Genomic DNA, 24,307 nt, shown 5'->3' with positions numbered 1-24,307 from the left:
CACTAGCTATCTGTTTTACATTTGATAGTATATATAAGTCCACTCTCTTACTTCGTCCCAGCTTACCCTTCCCCCTCCCCATGTCCTCAAGTCCATTCTCTATGTCTTTGTTCCTGTCCTGCCCCTAGGTTCTTCATAACCATTTTTTTTCTTTTTAGAATCCATATGTATGTGTTAGCATACAGTATTTCTTTTTCTCTTTCTGACTTACTTCACTCTGTATGTCAGAATCTAGGTCCATCCACCTCACTACAAATAACTCAATTTCATTTCGTTTTATGGCTGAGTAATATGCCATTGTATATATGTGCCACGTCTTCTTTATCCATTCATCTGTTGATGGACACTTAGGTTGTTACCATGTCCTGTTTACTGTAAATAAAGCTGCAATGAACATTGTGGTACATGACTCTTTTAGAATTATGGTTTTCTCAGGGTATATGCCCAGTAGTGCACTTGCTGGGTCATACGGTAGTTCTATTTTTAGTTTTTTAAGGAACCTCCATACTGTTCTCCATAGTGGCTGTATCAATTTACATTCCCACCAACAGTGCAAGAGGGTTCCCTTTGTTCCCTTTTCTCCACACCCTCTCCAGGATTTATTGTTTGTACATTTTTTGATGATGGCCATTCTGAACAGTGTGAGGTGTTACCTCATTGTAGTTTTGATTTGCATTTCTCTAATGATTAGTGATGTTGAGCATTCCTTCATGTGTTTTTTGGCAATCTGTATATCTTCTTTGGAGAAATGTCTATTTAGGTCTTCTGCCCATTTTTGGATTGGGTTGTTTGTTTTTTTGATATTGAGCTGCATGAGCTGCTTGTAAATTTTGGAGATTAATCCTTTGTCAGTTGCTTCATTTGCAAATATTCTCTCCCATTCTGAGGGTTGTCCTTTTGTCTTGTTTATGGTTTCCTTTGCTGTGCAAAAGCTTTGAAGTTTCATTCGGTCCCGTTTGTTTATTTTTGTTTTTATTTCCATTTCTCTAGGAAGTGGGTCAAAAAGGATCTTGCTGTGATTTATGTCATAGAGTGTTCTGCCTATGTTTTCCTCTAAGAGTCTTATAGTGTCTGGCCTTACATTTAGGTCTTTAATCTATTTTTAGTTTATTTTTGTGTATGGTGTTAGGGAGTGTTCTAATTTCATTGTTTGACATGTAGCTGTCCAGTCTTCCCAGCACCACTTATTGAAGTGGCTGTCTTTTCTCCATTGTATATTCTTGTCTCCTTTATCAAAAATAACATAACCATATTTGCGTGGGTTTGTCGCTGGGCTTTCTATCCTGTTCCATTGATCTATATTTCTGTTTTTGTGCCAGTACCATACTGTCTTGATTACTGTAACTTTGTAGTAAGGTCTGAAGTCAAGGAGCCTGATTCCTCCAGCTCCGTTTTCCTTTCTCAAGATTGCTTTGGCTATTCAGGGTCTTTTGTGTTTGCATACAAATTGTGCAATTTTTTGTTCTAGTCCTGTGAAAAATGCCATTGGTAGTTTCATAGGGATTGCATTGAATCTGTAGATTGCTTTGGGTAGTAGAGCCATTTTCACAATGTTGATTCTTCCAATCCAAGAACATGATATATCTCTCCATGTGTTTGTATCATCTTTAATTTCTTTCATCAGTGTTTATAGTTTTCTACATACAGGTCTTTGGCCTCCTTAGGTAGGTTTTTTCCTAGGTATTTTGTTCTTTTTGTTGCAGTGGTAAATGGGAGTGTTTCCTTAATTTCTCTTTCAGATATTTCATCATTAGTGTTTAAGAATGCAAGGGATTTCTGTGCATTAATTTTGTATCCTGCTACTTTACCAAATTCATTCATTTGCTCTAGCAGTTTTCTGATAGAGTCTTTAGGACGCTCTGTGTATAGTGTCATGTCACCTGCAAACAGTGACAGCTTTACTTCTTCTTTTCCGATTTGGATTCTTTTTATTTCTTTTTCTTCTCTGATTGCTGTGGATAAAACTTCCAAAGCAATGATGAATAATAGTGGTGAAAGTAGGCAACCTTGTCTTTTTCCTGACCTTAGTGGAAATGCTTTCAGTTTTTCACCATTTAGAACAATGTTGGCTGTGGGTTTGTCATATATGGCCTTTATTATGTGGAGGTAAGTTCCCTCTTTGCCTACTTTCTGGAGGGTTCTTATCATTAATGGATGTTGAATTTTATCAAAAGCTTTTTCTGCATCTATTGAGATGATCATATGGTTTTTCTCCTTCAATTTCTTAATATGGTGTATCACATTGATTGATTTGCATGTACTGAAGAATCCTTGCATTCCTGGGAAGAAACCTACTTGATCATGGTGTATGATCCTTTTAATGTGCTGCTGGATTCTGTTTGCTAGTATTTTGTTGAGGATTTTTGCATCTATGTTCATCAGTGATATTGGCCTGTAGTTTTCTGTCTTTGTGACATCTTTGTCTGTTTTTGGTATCATGGTGATGGTGGCCTCGTAGAATGAGTTTGGGAGTGTTCCTTCCTCTGCAGTTTTTTTGAAGAGTTTGAGAAGGTTGGGTTAGCTCTTCTTTAAATGTTTGATAGAATTCGCCTGTGAAGCCATCTGGTCCTGGGCTTTTGTTTGTTGGAAGATTTTTAATCACAGTCTCAATTTCAGTGCTAGTGATTGGTCTGTTTATTTTTTCTATTCTTCCCTGTTTAGTCTCGGAAGGCTGTGCTTTTCTAAGAATGTGTCCATTTCTTCCAGGTTGTCCATTTTATTGGCATATAGTTGCTTGTAGTAATCTCTCATGATCCTTTGTATTTCTGCAGTGTCAGTTGTTACTTCTCCTTTTTCATTTCTAATTCTGTTGATTTGAGTCTTCTCCATCTTTTTCTTGATGAGTCTGGCTAATGGTTTATCAATTTTGTTTATCTTCTTAAGGAACCAGCTTTTAGTTTTATTGATCTTTGCTATCCTTTCCTTCATTTCATTTTCATTTATTTCTGATCTGATCTTTACGATTTCTTTCCTTCTGCTAACTTTGGGGTTTTTTTGTTCTTCTTTCTCTAATTGCTTTAGGTATATGGTTAGGTTGTTTATTTGAGATGTTTCTTGTTTCTTAAACTTTGCTATAAACTTCCCTCTTAGAACTGCTTTTGCTGCATCCCACAGGTTTTGGGTCATCGTCTTTTCATTGTCATTTGTTTCTAGGTATTTTTTGATTTCCTCTTTGATTTCTTCAGTGATCTCTTGGTTATTTAGTAGTGTATTGTTTAGCCTCCATGTGTTTGTATTTTTTACAGATTTTTTCCTGTAATTGATACCTAGTCCCATAGTGTTGTGGTCAGAAAAGACCCTTGATACGCTTTCAATTTTCTTAAATTTACCAAGGCTTGATTTGTGACCCAAGATATGATGTATCCTGGAGAATGTTCCATGAGCACTTGAGAAGAAAGTGTATTCTGTTTTAGATGGAATGTCCTGTAAATATCAATTAAGTCCATCTTGTTTAATGTATCATTTAAAGCTTGTGTTTCCTTATTTATTTTCATTTTGAATGCTCTGCCCACTGGTGAAAGTCGGGTGTTAAAGTCCCCTACTATGATTGTGTTACTGTCAATTTCCCCTTTTATGGCTGTTAGCATTTGCCTTATGTACTGAGGTGCTTCTATGTTGGGTGCATAAATATTTATAATTGTTATATCTTCTTCTTTGATTGATCCCTTGATCATTATGTAGTGTCCTTCTTTGTCTCTTGTAATTGTCTTTGTTTTAAAGTCTATTTTGTCTGATATGAGAATTGCTACTCCACCTTTCTTTTGATTTCCATTTGCATGGAATATCTTTTTCCTTCCCCTCACTTTCAGTCTGTATGTGTCCCTAGGTCTGAAGTGGGTCTCTTGTAAACTGCATATGCATGGGTCTTGTTTTTGTATCCATTCAGCCAGTGTATGTCTTTTGGTTGGAGCATTTAATCCATTTACATTTGAGGTAATTATCAATATGTATGTTCCTATTACCATTCTCTTAACTCTTTTGGGTTTGTTATTGTAGGTCTTTTCCTTCACTTGTGTTTCCTGCCTAGAGAAGTTCCTTAAGCATTTGTTGTAAAGCTGGTTTGGTGGTGCTGAATTCTCTTAGCTTTTGCTTGTCTGTAAAGGTTTTAATTTCTCCATCGAATCTGAATGAGATCCTTGCTGGGTAGAGTAATCTTGGTTGTAGGTTTTTCCCTTTCATCACTTTAAATATGTCCAGCCACTCCCTTCTCGCTTGCAGAGTTTCTGCTGAAAGATCAGCTGTTAACCTTATGGGGATTTCCTTGTATGTTATTTGTTGTTTTTCCTTTGCTGCTTTTATTATTTTTTCCTTGTATTTAACTTTTGATAGTTTGATTGATATGTGTATTGACATGTTCCTCCTTGGATTTTTCCTGTATGAGACTCTCTGTGCTTCCTGGACTTGATTAACTATTTCCTTTCCCATATTAGGGAAGTTTTCTATTATAATCTCTTCAAGTATTTTCCCAGTCCCTTTCTTTTTCTCTTCTTCTTCTGGGACCCCTATAATTCAAATATTGGTGTGTTTAATGTTATCACAGAGGTCTCTGAGAGTCTCCTCAATTCTTTTCATTCTTTTTTCTTTATTCTGCTCTGCAGTAGTTACTTGCACTCTTTTACCTTCCAGGTCACTTATCCATTCTTCTGCATCAGTTTTTCTGCTATTGATTCCTTCTAGAGAATTTTTAATTTCATTTATTGTGTCCTTCATCATTTTTTGTTTGCTCTTTAGTTCTAGATCCTTGTAAAACGGTTCTTGTATTTTCTCCATTCTATTTCCAAGATTTGCATCCACTTTTTTTTATCATTACTCTGAATTCTTTTTCAGGTAGCCTGCCTATTTCCTCTTCATTTGTTTGGTGTGGTAGGTTTTTACCTTGCTCCTTCATCTGCTGTGTGTTTCTCTGTCTTCTCATTTTGCTTAACTTACTGTGCTTGGGGGTCTCCTTTTTGCAGGCTGCAGGTTCGTAGTTCCCATCATTTTTGGTGTCTGTCCCCAGAGGCTAAGTTTGGTTTAGTGGGTTGTGTAGGCGTCTTGGTGGAGGGGACTAGTGCCTGTGTTCTGGTGGATGTGGCTGGATGTTGTCTTTCTTGTGGGCAGGACCACGTCTGGTGGTGTGTTTTGGGGTGTCTGTGACCTTATGATTTTAGGTAGCCTCTCTGGTAATGGGTGGGGTTGTTTTCTTGTCTTGCTAATTGTTTGTCATAGGGTGTCCAGCACTGTAACTTGCTGGTCATTGAGTGGATCTGGGTTTTAGCGTTGAGACGGAGATCTCTGGGAAAGCTTTTGCCATTTGATATTATGTGGGGCCAGTAGGTCTCCGGTGGATCAATATCCTGCACTCGGCTCTCCCACCTTAGAGCTATAGGCCTGATACCCAGCTGGAGCACCAAGACCCTGTCAGCTACAAGGCTCAGAAGTAAAGGGAGAAAAAAAGAAATAATTAAAGAAAGAATAAAATAAAGTTAAAAAATTAAAATAAATAATTATTAAAAGTAAAAAAATTAATAAGTAATTTCAAAAAGGAAAAATAAACAAAAGAAAGAAGAGAGCAACCAAACCAAAAAACAAATCCACCAGTGATAAGAAGTGCTAAAATCTATACTAAAAACAACAACAACAAAAAACGGACAGACAGAACCCTCGGACAAATGGTAAAAGCAAAGCTATACAGACAAAGAAATGACAGAGAGAAGCATACACATACACACTCACAAAAAGAGAAAAAGGAAAAAAATATATATACCGTTGCTCCCAAAGTCCACCTCCTCAATTTTGGGTTGATTCATTGTCCATTCAGGTATTCCACAGATGCAGGGTACATCACGTTGATTTTGGAGATTTAATCTGCTGCTCCTGAGGCTGCTGGGAGAGATTTCCCTTTCTCTTCTTTGTTCACAGATCCTGGGGTTCAGCTTTGGATTTGGCCCTGCCTGTGCGTGTAGGTCGCCTGAGGGCATCTGTTCTTTGCTCAGACCCGACAGGGTTAAAGGAAGGGCTGATTAGGGGACTCTGGCTCGCTCAGGCTGGGGAAGGGAGGGGTACGGGATGCGGGGGGAGCCTTAGGTGGCAGAGGCTGGCGTGATGTTGCAACAGCCTGAGGTGCGCTGTGTCTTCTCCTGGGGAAGTTGTCCATGGATCATGGGACCCTGGCAGTGGTGGGCTGCCCAGGCTCCTGGGATGGGAGGTGTGGCTAGTGACCTGTGCTTGCACACATGCTTAACTTTTCATGCCCATCTCTGGTGTCCGCACTGATATCTGCGGCTTGCACCCGTCTCTGGAGCTTATTTAGGCGGTGCTCTGAATCCCCTCTCCTTGCACACCCCAAAACAATGGTCTCTTGCCTCTTAGGCAGGTCCAGACTTTTTCCTGGACTCCCTCCCGGCTAGCTGTGGTGCACCAGCCCCCTTCAGGTTGTGTTCACGCAGCCAACCCCAGTCCTCTCCCGGGGATCTGACCTCCGAAGCCTGAGCCTCAGCTCCTAGCCCCGACCTGTCCCGGCGGGTGAGCAGACAAGCCTCTCGGGCTGGTGAGTGCTGGTCAGCACCGATCCTCTGTGCGGAATCTCTCTGCTTTTCCCTCTGCATCCCTGTTGCTGCACTCTCCTCTGTGACTCCAAAGCTTCCCCCCCGCCACCCCTGTCTCTGCCAGTGAAGGGGCTTCCTAGTGTGTGGAAACCTTTCCTCCTTCACAGCTCCCTCCCAGAGGTGCAGGTCCTGTCCCTATTCTTTTGTCTATGTTTTTTCTTTTTTTCTTTTGCCCTACCCAGGTACTTGGGAAGTTTCTTGCCTTTAGGGACGTCTGAGGTCTTCTGCCAGCATTCAGTAGGTGTCCTGTAGGAGTTGTTCCACATGTAGTTGTATTTCTGATATATTTGTGGAGAGGAAGGTGATCTCCACGTCTTACTCCTCCGCCATCTTGAAGGTCTCTCTCTTCCAAGAGATTTTTAAAGTATTTTGGAAGTATTAACTCATTGATCTATACCATATCTAAGATTTAGGATGACATTATGTTCTTCATTTTGTGTGTTTTCAGAACTAATTCAACAGTGGAGGAGGTAAAGCATAATAGTTAAGAGACAGCCTTTTGTAGTCAGAGAGAACGGGGTTTGAAATCTAATGCAGCAAAATATAGTTGTATGACTTAGGGTAACTAACTTCTTAAGGCTTTGGTTCTACTTCCATAAATAATAATAGTATCTATATTGTAAAGCTGTTGGAAAAATTATATGAAATAACGTATATAAAGTACTTAGTATAGGGTGTTGCTTTGCAAACAGTCCATAAATGGTAGCTTTTATTATTAATATTTAAATATTCACAAAAACATGGTAGCTTACAGATTGGCACTGCTTTTTCTAAGGGAAAATGCCAGATTTTCTGATTCTTTGCTATCCTTTGTCTAGACCATCTTTCTTTTTGTTGGTATGAAATGATAGTGAATCTCATTTTTGTTTAAAATCATAGCCTAAATGAAGAATTTTATTGGAATGTGAAGTATACATAAGTGTAAATGTGAAGTATGTAGCTTTTCCTTTTTATTACCATCACTTATATTTAAACTCTTTACTAATGATCTATGTATGTCTCATATGAGTAATTCGATTCAGCAAATGTTGATGGATCTTTACTGTGTGTATAGCAATGAAGTAGGAATAAACTGTGATTAAGGTGCATTGTCAAAGAGTTTATAATTTAATGCAAATTCATTAACTTTGAAGATAAACACAGAGAGCTGTGTGAATTCCAAGAAAGGAAATATTAATTCCATGATAGGGGCTTCATGACATTTTTTTTTCATGACATTTTAAGTGGTGCTCAAAGTTTAGAGTCCAGTTTTAAGATGGATTAGATCTTCTACCTCATCAAACCTTTAGATTTGATACAAAACATTAAGCTATTAATTGATAACACACCAACAATTAACAAAGGGAACTTTTGGCAGGTTAGAAATTTTAAGGAAATAGACGAAAAGCTATAGCACTTTGCTAGGAAGATCTTGCCATATTACCAGAAAGTCAGTACAGCTGCTCTGTCACCCAGAAGTTTCCATAGTCCAAAACATGTATAGGAGAATTCTGTATTAAAAAATGAGTACATATCTAAGAAACACCAAGCATCTAAATTTGGCCTCTACAACGAATAGAGTTTACATTTTAATACAAATAGAAAGGACTTTATAATAAATGTATGTGTTCTTTAAGAGATAAAGGAAACAATTCAATTTATGAAACAATTACAGAAACTAGGAATCAAGAACATTTACTGAAAAGAATCAGCTAAGAGTTTTAAGAAAAAAATATGTAATTATTAAAATAAAGAACTAAATAAATGGATCATAGGAAACTGGACACACTGAACACTGAGTTAATCTCCCAGGATATGACACAAATAGATAAAAAGATTGAAAATATAAAAGAAATTTTAAAAGACAGACAAGATGTTCTAATATTGTATAGTAGTATCAAAAGTAGAGAGTAAAGTTCTCAATTTGAAAGAACATACTAATTACCTTGCAAGGCAAAAGAAAAAAAATCACAACATACAAACAACAACAACAACAACAAATAGCTAGAAATCTTATACTAAACTTTTAGGAGATGACTAATGATGAAATAGTGAGTAACGTTTATTGAGCACTTCGTAAGAGCCAGGTACTTTTCTAACATATTTACATCTATTATCTCAATCTCTTTCCAGTACTTATAAAGTTTATCTAATTACTATCTTTACAGATTAGGAAATTGAGGTACAGAGAGGTTAAACAACCTGTCCTAGTTACATAGTAGTAACTAATTCAGCCGATTTGTGTCCATCAATCTGTGTCCAAAGCTTTATGTACCCTTAACCAACGTGCTAAGCTGCCTTTACTAAGCTCTGATGTCTTTATCAGTGTTGAGAAAATCTTAAAATGTGCCAGAGAAAAGACATATTACCTACAAAGAATAACAATTAGATTGGTATTAAACTTCTTAGCAGTGTGAGTGCAAGAAAACAGTGGGACAGTGCCATCAAAGTGCTGAGAGAAAGGATTTTGAATTCTTTAAGTCACAAAACTAACAGTTGGGAGTAAGAATTAAACAAAGGTATAGTTGGCCCTCTGTATTTGTGGATTCTGCATCTACGGATTCAACCAACCATGGATTGAAAATATTTGAAAAAAAATTCCAGAAAGTTCCAAAAAGCAAAACTTAAATTTGCCATGCAACAGTACTGTTTACATAGCATTTACATTTTATTTATAACTATTTACATAGCATTTGCATTGTATTAGGTATTATAAGTAATCTAGAAATGATTTAAAGTATAAGGGAGGATGTGTGTAGGTTATATGCAAATACTATGCCACTTTAAATAAAGGACTTGAGCATCAGTGGATTTTGGTATCCAAGTAGGTCCTGGAACCAGTCCCCCCTGGATAGTGAGGGATGACTATACAGAATTTTGATAGACACGAAGAAAAAATTAGTAGTAGAGAAATAACATGAGTCTGAATAGTAGAGTGTGTTCACTGTATTGCAAGTAATCAAATTTAACTGCTTCGTGTGTGTGTGTGTGTGTATGTGTTTTCATCACAGGATAGATAAATAGTAAGCATTTAAACTGAAAAGTTATTTTGGAGCCATATCCTAGGAGACTTTGAATGCTGTATTGAGAGATTTATACTTAGTTATGTAAGGTATGGAAGACCATTTAAAGTTTTTAAGTAAACTGAAATCAATTATTATTATTATTTTTTTTTTGCGGTACGTGGGCCTCTCACTGTTGCGGCCTCTCCCGTTGCGGAGTACAGGCTCCGGACATGCAGGCTCAGTGGCCATGGCTCAGGGGCCTAGCCGCTCCGCGACATGTGGGATCTTTCCAGACCGGGGCACGAACCTGTGTCCCCTGCATCGGCAGGCGGACTCTAAACCACTGCGCCACCAGGGAAGCCCTGAAATCAGTTAATTTTTTAAGGTGGTTCTTTTTTAAAAATTTTTATTGGAGTATAGTTGTTTACAATGTTGTGTTAGTTTCAGGTGTACAGCAAAGTGAATCATTTATACATATATCAACTCTTCTTTAGATTCTTTTTTTTAGGTCGTTACAGAGTATTGTGTAGAGTTCCCTGTGCTATACAGTAGGTCCTTATTAGTTATCTATTTTATATATTATAGTGTGTATATGTCAATCCCAATCTCCCAATTTATCCCTTTCCCCCTGGTAACCCTAAGATTGTTTTCTACATCTGTGACTCTATTTCTGTTTTGTAGATAAGTTCATTTGTACTATTAGTTTAGATTCCACATATAAGCAATATCATATGATATTTGTCCTTCTCTGTCTGACTTACATCACTCAGTAGGGCAATTTCTATGTCCATCCATTGTTGCTGCAGATGGCATTATTTTGTTCTGTTTCATGGCTGAGTGATATTTCATTGTGTATATGTACCACATCTTCTTTATTCATTCCTCTGTCAATGGACATTTAGGTTGCTTCCATGTCCTGGCTATTGTAAATAGTGCTGCAAATGAACATTGGGGTGCATGTATCTTTGCGAATTATGGTTTTCTCAGAGTATATGCCCAGAAGTAGGATTGCTGGATCATATGGTAGCTCTTAGTTTAGTTTTTTTTTAAGAAACCTCCATACTGTTCTCCATAGAAGCTGTACCAATTTATATTCCTACCAGCAGTGTAGAAGGAATCCCTCTTCTCCACACCCTCTCCAGCATTTATTGTTTGTAGATTTTTTTGATGGTGACCATTCTAACTAGTGTGAGGTGATCCCTCATTGTAGTTTTGATTTGTACTTTTCTAATAATTAGTGATGTTGAACATTTTTTCATGTGCTTTTTGGCCATCTGTATGTCTTCTTTGGATAAATGTCTGTTTAGATCTTCTGCCCATTATTTTGATTGGGTTTTTTTGTTTGTTTGTTTTGTTATTGAGCTGCATGAGCTGTTTGTATATTTTGGAGATTAATCCCTTGTCAGTTGCTTCATTTGCAAATACTTTTTCCCATTCTGTGGGTTGTCTTTTCGTTTTGTTTATGGTTTCCTTTGCTGTGCAAAAGCTTTTAAGTTTAATTAGGTCCCATTTGTTTATTTTTGTTTTTATTTTCATTACTCTAGGAGGTGGATCAAAAAAGGATCTTGCTTCGATTTATGTCAGAGAGTGTTCTGCCTGTGTTTTCCTCTACGAGTTTTATAGTATCTGGCCTTTAGGTCTACAAGATTAATGTTGATAGTAGTGTAAGTGATTGAGAAGAGAGAGAGGAATGGCAACTTGTTTTCAATGATCTCTCCACCTGTAGTTCTAATTTCATAAGTCTTCAAGAGATTTTTTTCCTCTGTATTAAAAAAACAAAAAAACAGAAAATCAGAGCCTCTTTTTCTCTAAAGACCAAGCTATCTTCTTAAGCCTTTTCCTTCTAAGTCTATTTAAATGATCATATATGTTTAATTTGTTAATAATTAGAGAAACATAATAATAGCCAACATTTATGAAGCATTTTCTTTATTCAGAAAATGCTAAGCACTTTTTTATACATCATATAACCTTCACTGTACCCTGTGTGGCATGTATAGTTAACATTCCAATTTATAAATGAGAAAAGTGAGGCTTAAGGTGGTTAAGTAATTTGCCCAAGTTGTATAATTGGTGGTAGAAAGTCCAACTTGGCACTCGGTAGTCGCTCAACACATGATCATTAGTTAAAGTTGTAAGTGTTTGATTTAAGACTCCATTCCAAGGAGCCCCCTGAAGCCAACTATTAAGGAAACAACTAAAATACAATGTATGTGTCTTATAAAGAATTATACCAGGTGCTATGGGAACACAAAAATGGTCGTCTTAAGTCACTTTGGGAAGAGGAAGGAGTGTCATGGAATGTTTCTTAATGGAGATAACAGACTACCTGGATCATGCTATATAAGTAAGAATTAATTGGGTAGATGAAAGGGTAATATGGCATCTTGGTCTTTTAATGAAATAAGACTCCTGGAGTTCCTCTAGACCACCAGGTATATGTAGGTCTCAAAAATGAAGAATGCTTGAGATCAAACTAAAATGTAATGATCCTTAGATATATGAAATGCTTAAGTGTTAAATATTATGCAACATTTAAAAAAATGTTACATCACCAGTGATTTTTCTTTAGTGGAGCCAACTCAAAAAATCTAATAAAACCTCTGAAGAGAAATAGAGGTAACTGATAAAATCATTTTCAGCGCTGAAAAAACAAGACCCCCCTGTGAAGAATGATGTAAATGTTAACAAGAATTTCTTTTCTCATTTTATTTAGGGAAGAAAACTATTTCAGAGTTTGGATATTTCTGAAAGGCTAAAATTTTTGCTTACACTGGGTAAGTGTCTCACAATTCATTATCTTTCAACTATAAATATAATCTTTAGTGACAGTAGTTATGCATATTGAGAACGTGTTCTTCAAAATAGTGGATACACTGAAATATCCTCACTTTCTTTAATTTTCTAATATCAGTGGTAAGCATTAACAGGACAGTTTAAGAAGTGCCTTTGAAGTATTATAGGACAGCTTTCCTCATTGACTAAGGAATTATAATGTACATGGATATAATCTTAGCATGATCTAGCCAAGTAAACTAACTTGTGAAATCAAAATATGAGATTATAAAATTGTACTTCACTGTCGCAGTTGCCTTCAGGCAATGTATTGTAACTTTTCAGCTTTCTACTTGGTGAATTGTGTGAATAATGACTGAGGAAGAATGTTTATTTTTCCTTACAACAAGCTCATGTACTTTACATGTATATAATGCAAATATTTGTCATTCACATTTATAAAAATTTGTGTAATCCACTTTAGAGTGGAATAATTTAAGCACGTGTGGTAAAAAAGGAGAGAAAAACAGTGATAGAGCACTTTGTGTAAAAGAGTGACAGATTGGTGTCCAGGTTAATAGGGTCTACAAATAAGGATTTGTATAGAATAATATTAGTAAATATTAAATGATAATGAATTGTAAATAAAATTTTATAATATTTACCTCTTTAATGTCAAAGATTGATAATATAGCTGTTAAGGAGTCTTAGAGATCTATAAATATTGTCTACAGATTAGAACTTATACTTTTTATTAAATTTTATTTAATTTATTTTTTTATACAGCAGGTTCTTATTAGTCATCCATTTTATACCCATCAGTGTATACATGTCAATCCCAATCCCCCAATTCATCACACCACCACCACCACCCTCCACTGCTTTCCCCCCTTGCTGTCCATAAGTTCTGCTGTCCAGAACTTATACTTTAAATCCCAGAGAAACGTGTGTACATTCTTCAAATTGTATTTAATAAAAATAAATTACTCGTATAATCGTAAAAATATACTAAAGCCTTTTTAAATAGTAATATGTGTATATACATATAGAGAGAGAGGGGGGAAGAGAGAAGGAGAGAATCTTTACCTCCTTGAATTACTGCTTTAATTCACTATTTAAGGTGCTTTCAGTATCTATGATACAATTAATACTTAGTGTTTGAAGTATTTATTTTTATCAAAGCATGTAAGGAAAGTTGAAAAAGTCTCAAGCTTTTTAATATTCCAAGTTCTAAAACTGAATTACGTAATTAAAAAAAAATTTATTAGAGTTCAATTCCCAGTTAGTATAAGTTAGAAAAGCAGCTTTAATTCATATAATTTTTCTGTTTTATAGACTGCATAGATGACACTATAATAGTTCTGGCTGAAGAGCATGGTTGTCTGGACATTATAAAGGTTTGTCGTTAATCTGTTATTGAAAATTTATTTATTCTGCATACTTGGGATTCAATAGCAAACTATTTTAAAGCTATGTTTATTTCTGTTATCTGCTTTTTGACAGAGTGACAAACTAATATGAATTTCTTTAAAGTCCAAATAAAAACTTTCAAAAAAAGTCAAAACATTGTAAAGTAGCAAACATTTAAGTAATATAAATTTTTAAATGGATTTTTAAAAATAATTCTTTTCTCTCTCTATTTACCAGGAGCTTCCTGAAAATGTGATAGATCTTTTGAAGAAGTGCCTCACCTTCCACCCTTCTAAAAGGTTGATATCAAGAGTTTGGGATTATTACTGAGATCTTAACATATAAGTAGTTAAGTTTTTAATACTAAAGGGTTAAATAAGAATATTAACATATATAGTAGTACATGATTGATATTGGTATCATAATTGTTAGTTATGGCTTTAATGTATGGTAATAAAAGAAGAAAAAATAATTAACCATGGTTAGAAAACTGGCATATACCAAAAGCAGTTACTAGTTCATTTCCTAGCCTCCAATTAGAAAATCAGCTAAACTGTGGAATATAGATATGCCTAGATACAAATGATATGAGAAAAATGAGAACAAAAGTTTATTGGCAAATATGTATTACAGAAAAGAACTTAGATAAATGGTGAGGTAGGTTAATAATTGTTGATAATATAAAAGGATTTCTTAGAAGTTTTATTATTTATTTTCATTTGATGATGTCATTGTTAGCCATCCAGTTGTCCCTAAACTCAGTAAGTATATAATATTTGAAAATAATATATTCGAATTTGTCTTTAGGAAAACATTTCCTAAAGAGAGGAATGGTATTAAAAGCATAGTTTGGGGTAAATATACCACATAAACTAAGAGAGTAGGAAGAAAATCAGAAGATTTTATCAGTTTACAATTTTATTATTTAATTAAGGTATTCAGTAAAGCAGGTATATGATGGTCAAGCTAAAAGTAAAAAATGGAGATGCTCATATGTAATAATTTTTTATCATAAAGTACAAAAAGCACAACAAAGGTAAAAAAGTCAGCATTTATTTACAGTCACTTGATTCTCTTTTTAAAGGTATATATCTAGACTCTAATAAGGAGAACTTTATTATTTTCTATACTAATGAGGTAATTTTGACTTTTAACTATCCCTTGAAGTGTGCCATTATTCTAGGAAAATTTTAATGACTTTCATTCATGTTCCGTATTTTAAATATTTCTTAAGGCCAACCCCAGATGAATTAATGCAGGACAATGTGTTCAGTGAAGTGTCACCTTTATACACTCCCTTTACCAAACCTACCAGCCTGTTTTCTTCTTCTCTGAGATGTGCCGATTTAACTCTGCCTGAGGATATCAGTCAGCTGTGTAAAGGTAACGATAAATACAACAAAGGATAGAAGTAATTCTGGAAGTGATTAAAATATAACCTAACATTTTAGTCCTTTAAATTTAATTTCTTTGGAGCAAGAAATTTAAGAATCAAGGAAAGGAAGTAGCACCAAACAAAAATTTTTTATTATGTAAACCAAGGTCTTATTTTCATCTCAAATCTTAATGCTAAAATCAGATCTTCTAATTTCCAATGGAATTTCTACTACAACAATATTTGTATATCATATTTCATAAAATGTATTATAAATGATCTCAAAAAATCATATTATTGATAGGAAGTCCATATCATTATATTCCATGTTTGTAACAGAACATCACCTTTTCTCTTTTAATTCCTCTCTGAAGATTACAACTCTCAGAATGTGTGTTTTAGGGACACCAGTATGTTACCTTTATACTGAAAAATTATCACTACATAAGTTGTGGCAGGAAATACTTACTGAACATTGGTTCAATCAAATATTTATTGAGTTTCTACTATGTTCCATACACTGTATCTGCAAGTATCATTTTTGCCAAATGGGGAGGCAGACAGACATTCAGTCGCACAATTACTGTTATAAATGAGGGTTAGTACGCACGTAGTAAGTGGAAGCAAAGCCTCCCTGAGATATAAAGAAGGACTTCTCAAAAGAGGCAGAAATTGCCTCAAGACATAAAGATGGGACAGTGTGTGTTGGTTGCCTACCCAAGTGCTTTTTTCTGCCCTTCTTTCTTTCCTGCAGAGCTTGATATATCTGATATGTATATCCCATATTCTCTGATACAGAGGGGAAAAATTACACTTTTTTCTCAAAGAAACTGAGTACACAACCAATATGTATATCTGCATTTAATCCTCTGCATTTTGTAGTATGACTATTCTTTTTTATTTTTTAAATAAGCAAGAGAATTTGCTTATGAAGCTAGACTTGGATTACCACCAAATGAGCAGATTTCCTCACCTCCCCTCCAGAATCTTAAAAATTTATGTATAGAGGCCTTAGTTGGGTTCAATTGTGTATTCAGTGCAGACAGTCTCAACACCACACATCTATCTCAAGGCTGTATTCTTGGAGCAGCTTCTGGGAGTGGGGAAGGCAAGCTGAACGCACTTTCCAAGGACAGGGGAAGGGGTGGGAGCCTCCATTTGCCAGGGTCCAGCTTGACATCAACTGGCTTTCATGTCTTTTTGATGACCTCCTTCAATAGGAGGAATACATAATGATGGGGTTCCAGGAAGGCCTCCCCAAGAAGTGCTACTCTGGCACACAGATTATTTTGAGCTAAAAATAAGCAAGGCCCAAAAGACTCATAAAGAACTTTTGGACTTTCCCCTAACTGTTTAAAAGAATTGAAGATGGAAGACCTGTTCCAGGAAAGAGTTATCACCCACAGATAATTACAGAAAATATGAACTCAGTGTGGTAAACAGGGAGGAACCTAGCAAGGCCCCTTTGATCAAAGTCCTCTCTGTGTAGTATGACTATTCTAAAGGGAATCTTATTATGTTCTTCAGTTTTTACTTTTTTATAATGTCAGCTATTATTGCCTGTTGCCTTTTAATAAAAACAGAAGGTGTGATAGCTTTTTAATTTTCCATTAATAGATTTAAGCAGTGATTACCTGGCAGAAAGATCTATTGAAGAAGTGTATTACCTTTGGTGTTTAGCTGGAGGTGACTTGGAAAAAGAGCTTGTGAACAAGGAAATCATTCGATCCAAACCACCTATCTGCACACTCCCCAAGTAAGGAAAGAAAACTTCTCTTGGAAATGAGAAAAATCTAGTAATAACTTCTTTTTAATTTGATATTTTTTTTCTTTTGGTAGACATTCCAAGTCAGTGATTATGAAAGCAATTGGGAGTCAATACCTTGTTTTCTTGGCAGGAGTTCCTAATTGCAGAGTTCCCATCAGTGTTTTTATTATTTTAATAAATATGGTTTTTTAATAAATAATTTGTTTTATGATCTATTTGAAGTAATATTGAAGTTAATATTATGGAACATCTCACAATAGTTGGTGATCAATAAAAGAAAAAATGTACAAATCAGAAAGAACAGTAATGTTTAAGAGAGTTAATAAACTAGGCTAGTGTTCCCATTATGAGGAACTATTTTTTTTACTTCTAATGATATTTTAAAATGTACTCAGTGACCTCAATGCTTGTGCTAGAGATCATCATGGTGCTAAATCACTGTTGAGAAAAATCTGCAGAACTACATAAGGTCTTGGACACCATCCTGTAAATTATCTAGAAGTTAAATAACAATACAACCCTAAGGGCCAAAATTGTCACTGTTCCATTGCTCTTCATATTTATTCATAAAGAAGAGAACCTGAATCTCTTTCCACCAGTGCCTTAAAGTTTTAATTTTAGATTTTAGAACTAGATTTGATCTTTGTAGGTAACTGTAGAATTAATCTGCTGATATTTTTTTCTTCACATGTAAATTTTAGGTTAATTATTTGAATACACCACTAGCTCTCTACATTTTTCCCCTCTTAAGCTGATTTTTAAATATTACTTTAATTATATTGTTCACACAATGAATTAAGTAGAAAATTAGGAAATAAGATGATGGAAATTATAAGAATAAATGGTTTGAAGGATATAAAAATTCTCAAAAGTAATTCTCTAAAATTCTAAATGCATTTATTATTCAGTATTCTTTCTCCTGAGGAGTTATCATCATTAGCATCTTTCTTTCTTGTTCCCTTTATCATTTTTTACTCATATAAACTTCCTCAGGAACACATTTACATACTGTCAGGAGAGTAATTTAATCATTGCACCTGCATGAGCAGAGAGTATAAATCATACTCTTGTATTACTAAAATGCTTTATATTTATATACTGTATTTATACCAACTCAACATATTTAAAATGAAAATTTTTTGGAGAAATTTCAACCAACAGTTACTTTTTTATTAACCCATTCAGTCTAAAATTTCTTTTTTTCTTTTGTTGAAGAGATTGATAATTTAGAATAAATTTTCTACAAGAAACAATAAATCAGATTTCTGTGCTCACTAAAATAATTAAAAATAATTTTTTTTAATCTCCTTTCAGTTTTCTCTTTGAAGATGGTGAAAGCTTTGGACAAGGTCGAGATAGAAGCTCACTATTAGATGACACCACTGTGACATTGTCATTATGCCAGCTAAGAAATGTAAGAATGGTATTTTGGCAAATTTGCTTCAGAACTTTCTCCCTTCCTTCCTTCTGTTTTTTTTTTTTTAATAAAGCCTTACAGATACACATGAATCCTTAAATTTCTGCCTCGTACTATAAAATATGTGAGAGTTTCTTTAAGGTATGTGCCCAGGAGTGGCATTGTTGGAAAATAGTATCTGTACATCATCAGCTTAGTATATGTTGTTATATTGTCTGTTCATACAAGTGGCCTTATCACTTTATCTTTTTACTATCGTTGGATAAGGGTTCTCATTTGTCCGCATATGTGATAGCACATGGTCTTATCAAATTAAAAATTATTGTTCTGAAAGGTGTAGAATGGTATTTTACTATAATACTAATTTTCAATTTCCTGACTTTAGTACAGTTATGAGCCTTTTCATATTTTTTGCCATTTGCTTACCTCTCTGTACATTACTAGTTCATATCTCTTGCCAGTTTTTTTGCGTGATTTCTTACTGATTTGAGGACTTTTAAAAATGTATTCATTTACACAACCTTTGTTGGGTATACAGGCATACCTCAATTATCACACTTAGCTTTATTGCACTTCAGAGATATTGCATTTTTTACAAATTGAAGGTTTGTGGCAACCATGCATCAGGCAAGTCTCTTGGCACCATTTTCCCAACAGCATTTGCTCACTTTGTGTCGCTGTGTCACATTTTGGTAATTCTTGCAGTATTTCAAACTTTTTCATTATTATTATATTTGTTATGGTAATCTTTGATTAGTGATTTTTATGTTACTGCTGTAATCATTTTGGGGCACCACGAGCTATGCCCACATAAGATGGTGAACTTAATCTGTAAATGTATGTTCTGACCATTCCACCAACTGACTGTTCCATCTCTCTCCCTCTTCCCCGGCCTCCCTATTCTCTGAGATACAACAGTGTTGAAACTAGGCCAGTTAATAACCCTACAGTGGCCTCTAAGTGTTAAAGTGAAAGGAAGAGTTTCTCATCTCTCACTTTAAATCAAAAGTTAGAACTGATTAAGCTTATTATTGATGAAGGTGTGTCAAAACGTGAGATAGTCCAAAAGCTAGGCCTTTCGCACCAAACAGCCAAGTTGTGAATGCAAAGAAAAAATACTTAAAGGAGATTAAAAGTGCTACTCCAGTGAACAGTGATCTTGATAGAAGATGAAAACAGCCACAACATTCCCTTAAGCCAAAGCCTAATCCAGAGCAAGGTCCTAACTCTCTTCAATTCTGTGAAGACTGAGAAGGGTGAGGAAGCTGCAGAAGAAAAATTTGAAGCTAACAGCGCTTGATTCATGAGTTATAAGAAAAGAAGCCATCTCTAGAACATAACAGTGCAAGATGAAGTCAGCAAGTGCTGATGTAGAAGCTGCAGGAAGTTATCCAGATGTAACTAACATAAGTAATGAATGTGGCTACACCAAACAACAGATTTTCCATGTAGATGAAACAGCCTTCTATTGGAAGAAGATGCCATCTAGACTTTCATAGCTAGAGAGGAGAAGTCAATGCCTGGCTTCAAAGTACAGACTGAGTCTCTTGTTTGGGGCTAATGCTGCAGCTGGTGACTTTAAGTTGAAGCCAATGCTAATTTACCATTTTGAAAATTTTAAGACCTTTAAGAATGATGCTCAGTCTATTCTGCGTATGCTCTATCAGCGGAACAATAAAGCCTGTATGACAGTACATCTGTTTACAGCATGGTTTATTGAATATTTTAAGCCCACTATTGAGACCCACTGCTCAGAAAAATGATTCCTTTCAAAATGTTACTGCTCACTGACAATGCACCAGGTTACCCAAGAGCTCTGATGGAGATGTACAACAAGACTGATGTTGTTTTCATGCCTGCTAACATCTATTCTGCTGCCCTCAGATCAAGTCATTTTGACTTTCAAGTTTTATCCTTTAAGAAATCAGTAAGGCTATAACTGCCATAGATAGCAGTTTATCTGATGGATCTGAGAAAAGTCAACTGAAAACTTCTGGAAAGGATTCACCATTCTAGATGTCATTAAGAACATTCATGATTCATGGGAAGAAGTCAAAATATCAACATTAACAGGAATTTAGAAGAAGTTGATTCCCCAACCCTCATGGAAGATTTTGAGAGGTTCAAAAATTCAGGGCAGGAAGGAACTGCAGATGTGTTGGAAATTGCAAGAGAACCAAAATTAGAAGTGGAGCCTGAAGATGTGATGGAACTGCTGCAATCTCATGATCAAACTTTAAATGACGGGTAAGGATTTGCTTGCTATGGATGAGCAAAGAGAGTGGTTTCTTCAGTTGGAATCTACTCCTGGTGATGATGCCGTGAAGATGTTGTAATGACAACGGAGGATTTAGAATATTACTTAAACTTAGCTGATAAAGCAAGCAGCAGGTTTTGAGAGGCTTGACTCCAATTTTGAAAGAAATTCTGCTGTGGGTAAAATGCTATCAAACAGCGTTGCCTGCTACAGAGAAAACATTCATCAGAGGATGTGTCAACTGATGGGGCTGTCTTCATTGCTGTCCTATTTTAAGGAGTTGCCAGGGCCACCCAACCTTCTGCAGCCATGAGCCTGGTCAGTCAGCAAGCCCTCGGCATCGAGGCAAGACTTCCCCCAGCAAAAAGGTTATGACTTGCTGTAAGCTCAGGTGCCAGTTAGCAGTTTTTTTAGCAATAAAGTATTTTTAATTAAGGTACATGTATGGTCTTTTTTTTTCTACATAATGCTATTGCACACTTAATAGACTACAGTATAGTATAAATAGCTTTCATATATACTGGAAAACCAAATAATTTGTGTGACTCGCTTTATTGTGATATTTACTTTATTATGGTCGTCTGGAACCAAGCCCACGGTATCTTTGAGGTATGCCTGTATGTGGTGCGTTTATGTTCTCATCTGTGGCTTTTCCTTTAACTTTTTGATGGTGTCTTTTAATGAATAGAGTTCTTAATTTTATCAATGCTTTTCTTTATAGTCAAATATGTTTTGATATATTTTGCTTATTGTAACATTTAAATTTAATGTTAACATTTACCAAGGTTACAAATATATTTTTATGAAGTTCTTCTGTATTTTCTTCTAAAAGATTTAGACCTTTTTTCCACATTTTGTCCATTGATTCACCTGTATTTTTTTTTTTTTTAGTAAGATGTGAGGTAGGTATCCAAAATCACATTTCATTCATAAGAAATAATCCCTTGTCTCAGCACTACATATTGAATAATTCACTCTTTGGTTTTTTGATCTGTAATATCAGCTCTTTCATGTATGTGTGGATATGTTTCTGAGCTTTCTATTCTGATCTTTGACCTATTGGTATAACCTTAGCCAATAACACACTATATTAATACATGGTTTTATATGAGCTCTTGATGCCTAGCAGGGGAGATGCCCAGTTTGTTCTTTAACGTGAACTCTCTAACATGGAGCTCTTCTATTTGATTTTTATAATCATCTTGGCATTTCATTTTAAAAGTATAGGATTTTGATTAGAATTGCATTGAATTTGTAGAGAATTGATATCTTCAACATATAAGTCCTATTTCTTGAACATGGTGTAGATATACCATTTATTTAGGTCCTATTTTATATCAAAATTTCCTTTTTAGTGTCTATATATGTTATCAGATTTATTCCTAAGATATTAAATTGTTGGTCTTATAAATAGGATGTGTGTATGTGTATATATGATGTTTCTTACTCTGAAGTTTGTTTTGTTTGAAATTAATATAGCTATTCCAGTTCTCTTTTAATTAGTGTTTCCATGGTATATCTTTATCCCTTTACTTTTAATGTATCTATGTCTTTATATTTAAAGTGGGTTTCTTTTAGACAACTAGAGTTGGATCTTTCTTTACTTTTTTTTTTTAAGTAAATTTATTTATTTATTTATTTTTGGCTACATTGGGTCTTCATTGCTGCACACAAGCTTTCTCTAGTTGCGGCTGGCAGGGGCTACTCTTTGTTGCGGTGCGCGAGCTTCTCATCGCGGCGGCTTGTCTTGTTGCGGAGGCTTTTCTTGTTGCGGAGCATGGGCTCTAGGCACACAGGCTTCAGTAGTTGTGGTACACGGGCTCAGTAGTTGTGGCTTGTGGGCTCTAGAGTGCAGGCTCAGTAGTTGTGGCACACGGGCTTAGTTGCTCCGTGGCATGTGGGATTCTTAACCCCTGCACCACCATCTTCTTTACTTTGAGGTGTAATTTTGCTGGATACAGAATTCTAGTTTGGTTGTTTTTATCTTTCAGTACTTTAGACATTTCACCCCACTCTCTTTTTTGCTTACGTGCTTTCTGGAGACCCGTCTGATGTAATTTTTATCCTTTTTAATCATAGTTATTTATATAAAATTCCTGGTCTGATAATTCCAAAATGTCTACCATATGTGAATCTGGTCCTGAATGTCTTTCTTTTATGTTTTAGCAGGCCTTAACAATTTTTTTTTGAAAACCCAACATGATATATTAGTAAGAAGAACAATCATAAATAGACCTTTAGTGCAAGATTTCATGTTTATCTAGTTGTTGTGTAGCTTTTTTGTCAGAGGGTAAAGTTTTCTCAAGTGTCCTTGTTCTTATCTTCTTTACTGCCTTTGGGTTTCCCTGGAGACTCTTTTATATAGGGTCTGAGGCTTGCAGTTCTTTCAGCTGGAATCCCCTGTATTATACAGGAACTCTATATATGGAGATAAGATAGGGGAGGGAGATAAGGTTGGAGGGATAATCCTATCATTAGGTCTCAGTGTTTTAGTGAGCCTTTGTCTCTGGGCCTGAGCTTCTCAGCTTTCCTCCCCATTTCTTTAGGTGAGACAGGAAGGCTAGAGAGAGCTGGAATTGGGTATTTCTTATCCCCACATCAAAGACTAGAGGGGCCTAGAATCTCATATTTCCCTTACCCCAGGTCATTTAGACTCTGGTAAAATAGTTTCCCTTGAGGGCAGGCCTTTACTTTTGACAACAGGGTACTCTGGGAGCAGTTTAAAAGTGGTTACTTTGCCCCTCCTCCTGCAAGAGACAAGAGGGGATTTTTCTTAGACTTTCACCCTGAGAACCTGTTGGGATTTATGGAGGTAAAACTCAAGGAAGTGTGGAGTTTCCCCTAGGGCTGGGCCTCCAGAAGTTTTTATCTCTCAGGTTAGTCCTTGCTAAATCTGCAGCGATTAGTCAGTTACCCTTCAAATGTTCTTACCAGGCTCCAGCAGTAGCTTCTGCTCACCTTAGCTGTGTTTTCCAGGGAGCATTTTTGCCCTGATCCTGATGGCTCTAAAAAGAGCTGTTGATTTTCAGTTTCTTCCATTTTTTTTCTTGCTGTTAGGGCAGGAGGGATAACTTCCAAGCTTTTGAGTGTTGGACTGGAAGCTAAAAGTCCTAGCCTTTTTATTGTTGTCTATAGCCAAAGATAAAATAGATAATTTCCCTTGTTGTCTGTCTCTAGGCTAGCAGTTCAGAGCCCTCTCCCCACCCCACCGCCAGCACATACACACAGTTCTGTCTTTACTGGGGTGTAGCAGGGTCTCCTCCAATTTGGCTGCCCCTTTAATCAGGTGCCTGAGCCTATGTCCCATTGTACTCTAAAACCCTAGGCCACAGTTATCAGTAAGTATACTTTAGTGCTAGCTTACCTCCTTTCTCTGTAAACCCAGCTTTGTGTCTTACGTCATTGCATTTTTGTTACTCTTTTAGGCTTTTCCTGTCATTTAATATTTTACACATTATACAATAGGGAGATATTAGAATCTCTTATCTGCTATAATGCCAGGAACAGAAAATTAAAATATATGATGATTACACCTGATACCCTAAACTTATCATCTCTTTGAAGAGAAAGAATGTGTACAGTGGACAAAATAAGTAGCAATACAAGGTGGTAAACAATAAAGTATATCCAAAACATATGGTTTCAACTGATTGTATTTAACTCTTAATTTGTTTCTTTAATTTAAATATAATCCAAATTATATGAATACAAGTTGAATGTAGGCTTCCATTTTA

The 24,307-nt window shown here is 35.7% G+C and overlaps 1 protein-coding gene across 4 annotated transcripts in view; it reads left to right on the top strand.

The window, feature by feature from the left end:
• TBCK (TBC1 domain containing kinase) overlaps positions 1–24,307 on the top strand; it is a 232,024-nt gene that overhangs the window by 53,195 nt on the left and 154,522 nt on the right. For all 4 annotated transcript variants that reach the window (XM_060012853.1, XM_060012854.1, XM_060012856.1 and 1 more), the window contains 6 exons: positions 12,288–12,348; positions 13,682–13,743; positions 13,994–14,055; positions 14,991–15,139; positions 16,749–16,887; positions 18,214–18,313. In XM_060012853.1, coding sequence (XP_059868836.1) covers positions 12,288–12,348; positions 13,682–13,743; positions 13,994–14,055; positions 14,991–15,139; positions 16,749–16,887; positions 18,214–18,313 — 573 coding nt within the window. The remainder of the gene's footprint in view (positions 1–12,287; positions 12,349–13,681; positions 13,744–13,993; positions 14,056–14,990; positions 15,140–16,748; positions 16,888–18,213; positions 18,314–24,307) is intronic.

This window comes from Delphinus delphis, chromosome 5 (genome assembly GCF_949987515.2).
Source record: "Delphinus delphis chromosome 5, mDelDel1.2, whole genome shotgun sequence".
NCBI classification, from domain to species: Eukaryota; Metazoa; Chordata; class Mammalia; order Artiodactyla; family Delphinidae; genus Delphinus; species Delphinus delphis.
The sequence above is the reverse complement of the archived record's forward strand: the minus strand, read 5'-3'. Positions and strand labels throughout refer to the sequence as shown.